The 13,275-nt window shown below is 37.8% G+C and overlaps 1 protein-coding gene across 10 annotated transcripts in view; it reads left to right on the top strand.

Annotated features, from left to right (window-relative positions):
* LOC125064843 (RNA binding protein fox-1 homolog 3) overlaps positions 1 to 13,275 on the top strand; it is a 74,455-nt gene that overhangs the window by 57,344 nt on the left and 3,836 nt on the right. For 3 of the 10 annotated variants that reach the window (XM_047672110.1, XM_047672108.1, XM_047672105.1), the window contains 11 exons: positions 2,646 to 2,900; positions 3,104 to 3,160; positions 3,227 to 3,349; positions 3,435 to 3,488; positions 6,426 to 6,518; positions 7,616 to 7,670; positions 8,511 to 8,531; positions 9,526 to 9,673; positions 11,010 to 11,070; positions 12,347 to 12,528; positions 13,022 to 13,085. In XM_047672110.1, the coding sequence (XP_047528066.1) occupies positions 2,649 to 2,900; positions 3,104 to 3,160; positions 3,227 to 3,349; positions 3,435 to 3,488; positions 6,426 to 6,518; positions 7,616 to 7,670; positions 8,511 to 8,531; positions 9,526 to 9,673; positions 11,010 to 11,070; positions 12,347 to 12,528; positions 13,022 to 13,085 (1,110 nt within the window). In that variant the 5' untranslated portion in view covers positions 2,646 to 2,648. The other 7 variants (XM_047672107.1, XM_047672109.1, XM_047672112.1 and 4 more) reach the window with 7 other exon arrangements.

The raw sequence follows: 13,275 nt of genomic DNA on the forward strand, positions 1-13,275 counted from the left end.
TGAAATAAAAAATCTTACAAAACAACTATAATTGCTGATTATTTATATTTATATCATATATAAATGAAAAGTTAAGAACATAAATATTTATCGTCTATCATGTATATCTAAGTTATTTACTTTTTAAAAAATTTACTTATTAAAAAAGTTTTTAACCTAATCTCAAAAGACAGATTTGACGATTTTTTTCAGAACACTTTGCAAATATAATAACGTGTTAGCTAAAAACCGTTAGTCCGTTTTTGTGTCGCTATTATTTACCATGACTTTGTAAACAAAAGCTCACAGTTCAACGTTGGTACGACTCGATTGAACAGCAAGCGTTATTATAAATATCTTCAACACACCCCGCAACACGCCGCTATTGACTGCTTCTCTATAGAGAGGACCTTCAAAATGAGCCTCATGACGCTTTTTACACCGTCGACCTTTTGTAAATGAAACACAATGAGAGCAAAATTCTGCTATTCATGGAAAATGTATTCATTTTAATGCCTGGGTATAGCTGCCATTGTCAAATTTCCTTGTGTATTCTTAATGTTTTATTGCTTCGTGCTTTCATATTGACTAATGTATATAGCGTGAAGTGAGTGTTTTTGGTACACATTCTTAGAAGGTAATTAATTACCGTTATTATTTACGGAACGCTTTGTTGTACGCTATCAAAATATAAAGGTAAATTAAATGAAAGCGATGCAAAGTTTATGTAATATACTTGCTGCGAGTAATAATTAAAATATTAAAATCTGCCTTCGATACGCTACTCAGCATCTTTACATTGCGAAATTATATCTAGGCTGAGACAGGCGCGGTCAGGAGAGCTCGACGCAATTGCGACCAATAACCACTTCCTAATTTTCTCGTTTCCGCAGCGGCACTGCGCGCCATTTGCTACAATGTACTACATAGACCCGTAATCATAGTCTATGTATAAAATAAAACTATAACTTAGTCTTCAGTTTTACTTCAGCTAATATAAAAAAAAATATATTTTTCTTTTACTATGAAGTGAAAATTACTGAAGTTAACGGTATAAGACTATAAACTATCTAAAGAAAATCCTCATTATAGACTATTAGTTTTTGAACGACGTTGATTCTTCTCCTTTTTTATTCAATACTGGGTCACGGCTACTATAGCAGATTTTGGTCATAAATAATAATATACCAGTCGTAATTTTATTCAGTCTGGTGCTGTATATTGAACAGCATCATATGAAGGTTCCTATCTCTTACCCAATCGGCTTAACTTCGCGATATTAATATTATTGAACCTATATTGAACAGCCAGTCCTAATTAAATAGAAAATGTTTTAAGACTTACTACTTTCTTTGATCTAAATGAAGGTTATCAGTATCAAAGGAGCGTTGGATAAGGGTCGTATTCGCAATTTAATTTTGTATCCGAAGAGTATTAGATATATAATATGAAATAAAAGAGAGTGGGCGTTCGTAATAAAACGTATTGCTAGCAAAGTGTTCGGATATTATATCTCACGATGGATGTAAACGATATTTTAATGACATAACCGAGTTCATTGAAATAAACAAGACAATCTTGCAAATTGTGATTATGAAATATTGAAAACTTCTTCCATTTAAATGCATTTTTTATTTATTAATACAAGACACAAATATCATTTCAATAAAATTATTGTGGTTGTCATCGTTCATTTTTTTTCTGTTACTGGAGTGATTTAAGTTATAATCATCTGAAGTTAACGTTAATTATTAATTGAAAAACATTTCTATATTGTTTATAGTATGTTTAAATTGTTTATTAAAGCCTCTCACACATTTATAGGTATTTATATTATTTTTATGATAAATTATACTGATAACACAGTTATTTACTTCAAAGTTCGTAACATAATAATCTAGTATATCTTTATTGAGGTTACGTACATCTAAATTTTACCAATTATATGCTATGATGTTTTGTTGTTTTGGTATGTGTCAGCTACTCTGTGTCAATATTTCATTACTCAGTTTCGATGCGTAGCCCAGAAACGTCAACTCTAAGCGTCGGTTTATTTATTACGACGTAATTAGTATGGACTGGGTATGAGCGGCTGATATTATTTAGAATTTCGATGGTTATTTTTGTAAAGACACGCATAACTTTGCTTGCAAATCAAAGTTCTTTGCTTTACAGCTCTTATATATTTTTAAAGAGAATTGTTTTTTCTTCAAAGGATTTTAAGCTTGACTCTTTCCTTTATTAAGGAAATTATAAATTTAAGCTTCCTGCTAATAATTTCACTTTGAGACGTTAAGATTATATTAATAAACGTTTTAAAATACGATGTTTTCCTTTCTTATTTTATTATTCAGTATTCATGTAGGTACAGTTGGGCATTAAAAACTACAACTTCAAATGTACAAATTTAACAAGTCATACATTTCCAAGTTGTATGCAGCATGTAATATCTTTGTTGTCTATTTTCTGAGTTTAAAAATTAAAAAAGCAATTACTTCACTTCTTTTATATATATAGCATGCAACCAGCCTTCTATTTGTGAATCGTATAATATGTTGTGAATTAAACACTACATTTTTTTTACTTACACGTAAATAAACCATTAAACAAAAATTGCGCTTATATGCCATTAACCCATGTTTATAATATTGATCGGTATTTTCCAGCACATGGTGGGCACGGGGATGGCGGCCCCGTTCCCGGCGGCGGCGGCGGCTGCGGCAGCTGCGGCACAGTTCGCAGCCAACGGGGACCTCAGCGGAGTGAAGGCGGAGAGCGGTCCCACGGCACCGCCACAGCCCACACTCGTCAAGAGTGAAGGCCCGCCGTCACAAGCGCCTCTTCCACCAAACAATTTCTCACCGCAACCATCTTCGCAGGCACATACACAAAATGCACTAGAAAATCAAAATAATAATTCAGTAAGTAATAGTCTTAAAAAAAATTGTTATTGTAACCAAAGATTGCACTCTATACGAGAGTGCTATATTAGGTAGCTTAGAATACAACATTCATACTAGGCACATATTATTCAAAAAGGAATCTTAAACAGTGTTCTCCCTATTGTTAAATATGTGCTATCGTTTTATACCGTTCGCTCATATTTGCGCCGATGTTTCGACAGCAAAGCGAAGGAGAGTCGAACGAGGAGAGCACGCCCGTGAGCGTGGCGGCGGCCGTGGCGCAGCAGGCGGCGGCGGCGCACGCGGCGGCGGCGGCCGTGAGCGCGGCCGTGGCGGCGGGCGCCGCGCCGCCCGCGCCGCCCGACAAGACCCTCGTGCCCGTCTCGCAGGCCTCGCAGCCCAAGCGACTCCATGTCTCCAACATCCCCTTCAGATTCAGAGATCCAGACCTTAGAAACATGTTCGGGGTACGTACGTTGCTACGCACGGCATGTATCGATATCGCTGTAATTAGGAATAAGGAAAATTAACAGGAAATCTTTTGTATTTCAGCAATATGGCACAATACTTGATGTAGAAATTATCTTCAACGAACGAGGTTCAAAGGTAAGCATGACTTAGAGACGGTCATTGAACTAAGTAGCCCCCTGAAATCAGTATTTGATTCCTGGGGGCTACTTTGATGATGATATATTATAATATAAGCCAAGAAGCAATAGATAATAAAATATATATGTATTCGTTTAAAACGAAACTAATATAAGTCTTTATTGCTTCTTTTTTGTACATTTTAGGAATGTTTTCTTTATATTTATTGTATTGCCCATAATATTGCTATAAAAGTTATCATACAGCGTATATCTTATAATTATACTCCGTACCATAATACTTTATTTTAATTGTTATTATAATTAATACAAAAATGTATTTCTAGCATACTTATATAAAGAATAGTGGGAGAAACAACATTAACTTTGTTAACGTTCCTGAAATGTACGCTAATGAGCGCTTTACAGCTATTACGTACACATACATATGTATAATAAACCAAAGATCATTTCTCCGTTAAATTGTCAATCGGTCGCATAAGACAGAAGCGATAGCTGTGGAGTGCAAATAGCATTACTTTAATATCTGCTGCCCAAACTTAAGTAACAGTAATTTGGTTAATTCAAAAGAAAACATTAATTTAAGATTATAATCTAATTATTTTCATTTTAAGCAACTCTACTTATCCTAGCTTAACAAAAATTCGAAGGCAAATGGGCTTAGTTTTAATAATAATCGTGATTAAAACAAAACTTCTCTCATAGCATATTCTTGGTTTTAATGTTTGGTGCAGTATCTCTAATTGCATTGTATATTATCATTCCGTAATAATTTCTATAAATCTACTGCAATTAAAACATATTTTGTAATACACGTGACATGCTTTTCTAATGATTCAATAAAATTGGAGATAATTGTGCTCATTCTTAGTCACACACAACCCCGAAGCTAAACTAATATGATAGGACCCTACACGTGAGAAAGAGATTACAATATTTATGATCCTGTCAAATTTGTCGAGTTCAGAGATTGTGTACAAGAGAATTTTGAGTCGAAGATAAAAAGTGAGTCACATGTATCCATGTCTTAACGGCATCATCTACAGTTTTTTTTTCACTTTATATGATTCTCAAAAAACAACTCACAGTAAATGTCAAACCCTAAATAGTAAGGCATATTAAGAAAGAAGTATTTTACAAGAATTTTTCAATAATTGATTGGATTGACCGCTTTTTCGTGTTTACTGCTTTCCTTGTGTCAGTTTGGTGACCGCCCCTACAGTAGTCCATGCTCGCTCATGTCTAAAACGTATTTTACTCTTTTGATATAATAGCTCCAAGTTATTTTTTCTTCAATGCCTCACATTGGGATATGCCGTATTAGAGAATGATGCATCGTCACTATAACAGCTGATTTTCTAAATCATATTTATAGGACAGCTCTATTATTCAACACTAATAATATTACATTAGACAATCGAGCAAACTGCATTGCCTTCGAACGTCTCATTTAAAGGATAGACGATGTGATTGTACACTGACTATGTTTGAATACTTGTTGCAAACGGGGACTTGGACGGAAGCGGTTGCAGTTTGCGCGATAGGATTTTCTGAGATGTCTGATTCACATGTTTAGATTGGTATTTTTTTCTGCAGATTTTTAAGTAATATTTATTTCTTTTTAGTCATACGCTTCCTAACAAGGGAAAATGATTCATTAGTTTTGGGCATGTCAACTTTGCTGACCCTATGCCGTATTAATCAATTGTTAACGCAAACTGTACTTCCTAGAAGTAACAATGGTGCATCAATTATTATTAGTTTCGCTTATCTTGAATGTCATTAGCGTCTTCCTCGCCTATCGGATCGAGTTCTGTGTCGTTAGCGATTGTTTGTTGTGTATCACGCGTCTTCGAATATCGCGCCTCATGGGTAATGGAAGAGCGCAAGCTCTGCTTTCTTTTCATATTACATCTTCGTCTTTCTGTCTTTACCCTCTTGTTCTACATCCACTTTTTTCTCTCTGTATCCATTCTTTATTTAATTCAATTCATGCACCCCGTGTTAATGCGATGATAATAGAGCTGTCATGCTTTTATATTTGTAAAACGTCTCGTACAATCGGCAACATGTTTGCTACTTTCACGACTCGTCTTCCACTGTATTGTGTGCTGTGCTAGCTGCTTTTTGTATCTATGGGTTATCACCGTGTAATGACAGTAGCATCATATCCTACGCACGAATTAAATGATATTGTCAAATATTTTAATGAATTTTAGATTAAATTTAATATGTTCTATGTATAGTATTTTATTAGCGTTATATTAAAATATGTTAATCATATCACTTGTAAAAATTATGGCAAACTTATTTATTATTGCTTTTAATTGTTATTATTCAATTGCTGTGTTTAGCACTGTACAAATAATGCACATAATATACATACCGTTACGATAAAATAGGACAGGCGATAGAGACTGGCAGGCAAATTAGAAAGAACCAAAGAAGTTTGACATAGACTCGCTAAATAAGTGCGCACAATACAGACCTTCCATGGTCAGGCAAATATTCAAAGTATTCCTAAAGTAGACAAATGTAGTTCCCTTGCATGAGCGATGACTATTAGATCAAATTGCAGCTAACACTTCATGTAAAGATTTCTAGTGTTTTCTAAAGAAGTAGTGTCTATCATATTAGATAGAATAATCCTTATGATATTTTCGATATTCACACAATGATACAAACTCTTTCCAATAGATCGAACTGCTAGGTCGAGCGACATTATGTATTATTTACTGTAATCCGAACGCTTCTGTGTACCCATTAAGCTAGATTCCGCTCAAACTATCAACGAAATCAAATCAATAATATCCTATCGATTATTTCACTAGAATATTTAAATAAAAATATGCAATGCATAAATGTTAATTTTTGTTGCACGTTGTTTTTTGAGCGACGCTGTTTTTAATGCATGTTTTGTCTGTCTTGCATGCAGGGATTCGGTTTTGTAACATTCGCAAATAGTGGTGATGCGGAGCGAGCACGAGAGCGTCTACACGGCACCGTGGTTGAGGGCAGAAAGATAGAGGTGTGCATGACTCAATGAATACCATCCGTAGCACTATGTAACTTTAACATCCCGCTCCTACGCCCACCGCCCACCGCAACCTGCGCTCGTCTGCTCTGTAGTTACTGCCATGCTAGTGCCGAGCCGGGCCCGGCCCCGCATATTAGCACTAAGTATGCCCTCTTATCTAATCCACATACAAACCTTATTTATTTTATCCCTTTACTCTCTAGACGGTCATTTAATATGCCGATCGAATGAGAGAGTGTCTCACAGAGAATGTAGAACGGTCCCTACCATCTCGATGTAACTCAGGTAAGACACCATACACAATATTTTATACTTCAGTGCGAGTACTGACTGTATTTAATGAAACTTATTCTATATTAAAAACTGTACAGCCATATTTATTGAAGTTGTACAAACAACAAATTTATAAACTTAATAAAATGGTATATTCGTGCATATAAGTTGTAATCAAAATCGCACCTTTAATAATAATAAAAAAATCAAATAAAAAAATAGAATATGTTAACTGCACACACACCGTCTGAATATTATTAATTTATGACTTTGTTTATTTTTATCCCACACAATATATTTATTGGACCTTTTATTTAACGCCCATTTTTTATATTCCAACAACGACGTACCCGTATCCGGTACGTAAACACCGTACCGTCCTTTTCCTTTTTATATAATATATACTTTTCTGTTGACTACTTGTCACCCTACCTATAAGGTCTTTAGTTACTTTATCATTGAAGGTGCGAAAATTTTCCTTGGAAGTGAAATTGAATATCTCCATGTACTTGTTTTAGGGTAAAGTAATAAAATATTTTTTTTTATTTAAAACCAAAATAAATGATGTCTTAATTAAACATTATCTCCCTTATATAGTTCCTATATAAACGATAGGTTCGAATCCTATGAATTTATTGCCATATTATTATTTTTTGTTTTTATACGAACTCCCAAATTTGTATTTATATTAAAAAGACACCCACTTGATTTTTTTTTTAAAGTTATAATTTTAAAGTCAACTAATTTATTGTTTATCCCAGTTACTTCTTACTCTATTAAACATATTCTGACATACTATTTAATTCTGAAATCAGGTTAATAACGCTACAGCGAGAGTGCAGACAAAGAAATCGCCAGCGGTTCCCAACGGTAAGCGATCATAACATTATTACTTAATTCGCGAGTCCCTTGTGTTTGTTCATTTACCACAAACTAACGCTGCACTAAAGTCCCCAATAGTACAAAATAACACAAGTCTATCTGATATAATTTGTTTGTAATATGTATTTTAATATAATGCATCTTAGGATTTTCTCTTTTAACCCATCCAGATATTCTGGCTAGAAACGGATCAGTTCCCACTCTGGGTGAGAGTGCTGGCTTATACACATCGGTGTTGTCCATGTTGATGTTCCCGCGTTACGTGTTAGATCCGTTGGAATGCTCGTAGGTGAATGCTGTATAGAGAATGAGTCGCCGGCGGCCGGAGACAGCCGCCCCGCACGCACCTCACGTTCCATGTTTATTTCATGTTTCTTATACCGGGCTCCCAACTAGTGTATTCATTTTAAACGATACGCATTTCTATTATTTGTTAAAATTATGTTTTCATTAAATGCCAAATAATATATGCACTGTTGTAATGTTTTACGCTTTATAAAGTAGCGGGTCATTACGAAATCTACGTGCTATTGTTTCATGCGTTTTTTTTCGTTTTATTATTACTATACCGAGGACTGTCTCCGGCGTCACTGTTGCCTGACAAACACTATCCGAATAACACAAGAACTAGTGGGCTTGTTAGTTTTCACTTTCATTACGAAAATATTTCCTCTATCTTAAACTATGTTGGAATGAATGCGATTTCGGCCTTGCACTATCAATATTTCCATTCTGTAGTGGAGAATGTCTTCTAGGATTGTTTCATTGTATTAGCCTAGCGACACCGAGGCACTACGAAATTGTAATAATTCTCTTTATTTGTTTCAGTGTGTGTCCAGTGGCCCGAAGGTGAGCCGTCTTCCCTACTTCATCGTTCATTCCTCGACCAAAGCTTACGCGTTACATTGTTATAATAACATTCATTCGAGCATGATCTTTTCTTACTTATGTGGTGGGACTATGGTTTATTAGTACTATTGCTCGATGAGATGTTGTATGTGACAGATCTATTTCGAGGCATCTGTAAAAATCAACCCTAACGGCCATGCTTTTTAGACCAGAAAGTAGGTACATATGTGTTGATCGATCGCACGGTGGTGAGCATTACGATCCTCTTGATATTACGATTTCAGTCGTGCTGTAATGTAGCATGGCCTTGATTCGCCCGGTACTCTGTCTATGTCAATAATATATATTCATCCTAGTCATTGAAATTGCATTTTAGTGCATCGTAAATAGTAACATAGATTTATTGTTTATTTGTGATTAATTGTTGAAAATAACGTTTTAGTCATTGGGATATGCATCTAATTTAAAAGGGAATAGCTGATACGTTACTTTTATAAACTAAGGAATTTCTCGAAATAGTGTCAATCTTCTTATTTAAAAGACATTTGTCACCGAATACGGTCTAAATTGTCGTGTCCGACGATCGCAGTCGTACATCTCAATCGCTTCGCGTCAAGGACGATATGATGAGATGATAACTACGACTCACCTATGAGCATACGGCGGTACGAAAACTACATCCGGGTACGATCCGCGACCGACGACACCCATAGACAGCGAGCCGGGAGTCGCCGTCGGTAGGGCGCAGTGGTCGCGCAGAGGTCGCGCAGAGGTCGCGCAGAGGTCGCAGTGGCTAGTCAGTGTGTAGAGGCGCGATGTGTGCGCAGGGCTGCGGGTGTCCGGCGTGACGTGGCCGTGGCTGGGCGCGGCGCCGGCCGCCACGCCCGCGCCGCCGCTCGTGCTGGCGCCGCGCGCCGCGCAGCGACGCAGGTACCCCGCACCCCGCACCCGACCCGCACCCGCATGCCAGTAGCCCTATGTGTGTTGCATGTAGCTCCCGCGGCGGCGTTGCGCGGCGCGGCCGTGCTGCGCGGTCGCTCCCCGCGCCCCCCCGCCGCCGCGCCGGCGCACCCCCACCCCCTCCAACCCGCCGTGATGCCTCGCGCTGCCGCATACGCCTCGCCGTTGCACGCCTACGCACCGTGAGTACTCACCCGCACATCCCGCACCCGCACCGCCGTCGCGCGTCCCGGCCTCGACGCTCGCCCAGTCGATTTCGCTAACGGTAACTTTGTTGACGACATCGTCGGCTTTGACCGAACACATTTATGGAGCTCGAGCGCTGCGTGATGCACGATTGTATGATCCAAAGAGAAAATTGTCTTTCATTACGAGTTGATAATATCAAAGAGAGTTTTCTCTTTGAATCTCACGACCCCAGCCGTCACCTTCAGTACAGATACAAATCACTTTGAAAATTTAAACAGGAGGCGAGGCTTGTCCTTTGATAACCTTCCCCTTAACCGTTACCATTAAGCTTCCTACCGCATCCCGTCCAACTTCTAACGTCATTGGTATGAGCAAATAATACTTTTAGTTTGTACTAGTAATAACACAACTTACTCACGGTCATAAAACGCTTTTTGAGCTATAATAAAAGTATTATTCATGGTCTTGATTATTAACTTGTAGTACGTAGTAACTTTTAATAATAACTATAGATTAATTTAAATCGTTCCTCGATATTAACCGTCCGTTTAGTATTTTGTATGTTTAGTTTTAATGATGTACATAAATATGATATATCTTCTACTTATTTTTAATATTCTTATTAGTTATACGTTTAGTATGTGATTAGACTAAACAATTATTTGCTAAAGGAATGTTGTTGTTCTATTCTTCTTTTCCTTTCTTCTTTAAAGCATAGTAAATATGAAACTAATTAATCATTCAACACATAGAAAATCTTTTATTTTTCTTTTTTAAAAAATTGCAGCTAAATTTTCTTCTGCACTAAAATTTGTATAACGCTTAACAAGTAGTGGTGTAGTGAACATATTATGTAATCAATATTGCATTTCACCGGTAATTTAAGTCTATTTTTTTTAATATTTATATAACATAATCATATAATGCTAAGAAGCTGTTTGCAGAAGTTTACAATAACATTTAAATTAAATATTTTCTAGGTTTAATAGAAGCAGCATATAATTTGACTTTCTGCGTAATGTTTTTAGTATAAAAAGGCCGTTGTAAGTCCATTTATAATATGTGCTATTCTGAAGTGTATATACACTTAATAACTTTATTATTTTTCGTTTACTATTTGAACTTTTCTAAATTTATGTTTATAAATAGCAGTAATAATAAAACAGTTTAAATTTTTTGTCGTTATATCAAATAACGCTTAATTATTTGTCTTAAATCTTGGCGACCTTGTAAACATGGGTCAATTAAATAGCTCCTTATTTAAAAAACGTATTGTGCTTAATGTTTTCAAAGTAATGCCTTTAATTTGCTGATCTTTCCAATCCACAGTGTGTATTACGACCCGTTCTTAGCAGCAGCTGCCACTGCGGACTCCAACTACAGACTCCAGGTAATTACTTCCCGACTAATGGTGTGTGAATACCGATACAATACCGAGTGCGATAAGATGATGTGAGCTTTCGGCCGTGTGACCGTCCGTGTGTTGTTGCAGGCGGCGAAGCCCGCAGCCGAGGTAACCGTCGCGAGTCGCGAGTCGCGAGATCTATATAATATTATATCTGTATTTCTATCGCTTTCTAATTCATGTTCCACCACGCTAGTACAGTTTGATAATCATTGTGGAGTGAGTGCTGGGATTTTGGTTGCTGTTTATTATTGTATAGTGCGGTCCCGTCGGTCGGTCCACGTACGCAGCGTGCACAATGTGTTGTGGTAACTGAGATGACGCCGTCGGCGCGGCCCTTTGCTTCCCATTCAGTTGATCCTTGTCCGTTAGTATTGTGGTGGGTGACTTAGTCTTAGGCGTATGCGCAAGCTGTGAGTTGACGATCAGATGCTAATTGACATCATGCTCCGAGTAGAACATTGAGCCCACAACACTCGATCACGTCTTGTCATTCTCTTGACTACTAACCATCACCAAGTAGTTAGTCTAGTGACTTGAGTATGACACCGCGTCTTGTACTGTTGTAGTTTGTGTCAGAAGCGTATATTGTTTCTTATCGATTACGTATTGCATGCTCATCGTCTGTTATCACCTCGAATCGATATTTTTCTGCAACAACGAACGATGTCTCTAATACATAAGGTTGCTGCGGAAAAATATGATTAATTACAAACCTATTGCAGATTTGTGTTTCAGGAACGTTGCATGTTTATTTTGTAAATAAATTACACGACGGTTTATTTATTGTGTTTTGATAGTTTTTATGCATCACTTCTGCTTTATTCTATCAAACTTAAGTACTATCGGCATATATTCACATTCGAAGCTACACCTCATCGATCTCGGAAATTGCGACGTGGTAAGATATCATCTACATATTTCAGGTATTAAACGACATGTATCTCGAAACATACCAGAACTAACCCATGTCCATAATCGAATATTTATATAGCAATTACATACATATTTTATGAATGCGCCTCTGTGGGCTCATTGTTCAAACATATGCAATGCGTCGGAAAAATATAGTACACGATCTAAAATATGGCAGATATTAATAATAATAAATAAGCCGAGCCGAGCGGCCCGAGAGTTCGACGACAAAAGATATTTAATAAATAGCCGAACGCAACGCGCAACTTAAAGTCGAAACACGTTCGTGTCCCTCGACGCGCAGCCTCGGGCCCCGCCCCTAAACGATGGTGAGTGTGTCGCGTTGGTGTTCCAGGCCGCAGCGGCGGCAGCGGCGGCGGCGGCGCCCCTGCTCAAGTCCCCGCTGACGACGGCTCAGCACGCGGCGGCGGCGGCGGCGGCCGCCAACTACGGCGCGGCCGCGCGCGCCGCCGCCGCCGCCGTCAACGCGGCGCCCGCGCCCGCCGCGCTCGCGCCCCTCGCCGCCACGTGAGCTCCGCACACTTTGTTCTTTCCCGCTCATCGCCCCCGTCGCTTACGTCGCTTACGTCGCTTACGTCGCTTACCGACTCCTCGCTTGCGTTCGTGTACAGCATACTTACCGAGCGAGCCTATCTATATAGAGATCGGTGTCCCGTGTAGGAACTATCGCGACAATCCGATAGCATTAAACTTTATTATCTAATATCTATGATAATCGAGTACCTGATGTATTCTCTTTGAAACGTTATACACGAGGTGAGCTGAAATGTCATGTTAGAATTCGTGAATTTTAAATTAATGCTGGTTCAAATCCGGCTGATACGAGCATCCTCCTCGGAGCATCTAGGGAAGACAAAAACTAGCATATACAATTTTGATATAGCTACCTATATTTTGTATGTACCTATATGTGTACCTTTACTTTGCGGTTACTATAATTAAATCAAAGGAAAAGGTACTCATCCTCCACTTCGATTTAAATCTGTTTCCGGTTATACAGGTACGGACGGGAGTATGCAGACCCGTATTTAGGCCACGGTATTGGACCAGTGACAGGATATGGGGTAAGAACATTATGTTAATTATATTTTTTATTTATAAATTTGAGAAAAATTCTGTAAATAAACATTGCCAGTCATTATATTGTCAACGGGACTTGGATTTCATGGACTACATATTTTGTTTTACCTTCGAATCGAAAATATAAATTCGAGCTCGATTTTAAACGTAAAAATTTGAACTAGAAACTTTTTG

Source organism: Vanessa atalanta, chromosome 6, assembly GCF_905147765.1.
Source record: "Vanessa atalanta chromosome 6, ilVanAtal1.2, whole genome shotgun sequence".
Taxonomy (NCBI): Eukaryota; Metazoa; Arthropoda; class Insecta; order Lepidoptera; family Nymphalidae; genus Vanessa; species Vanessa atalanta.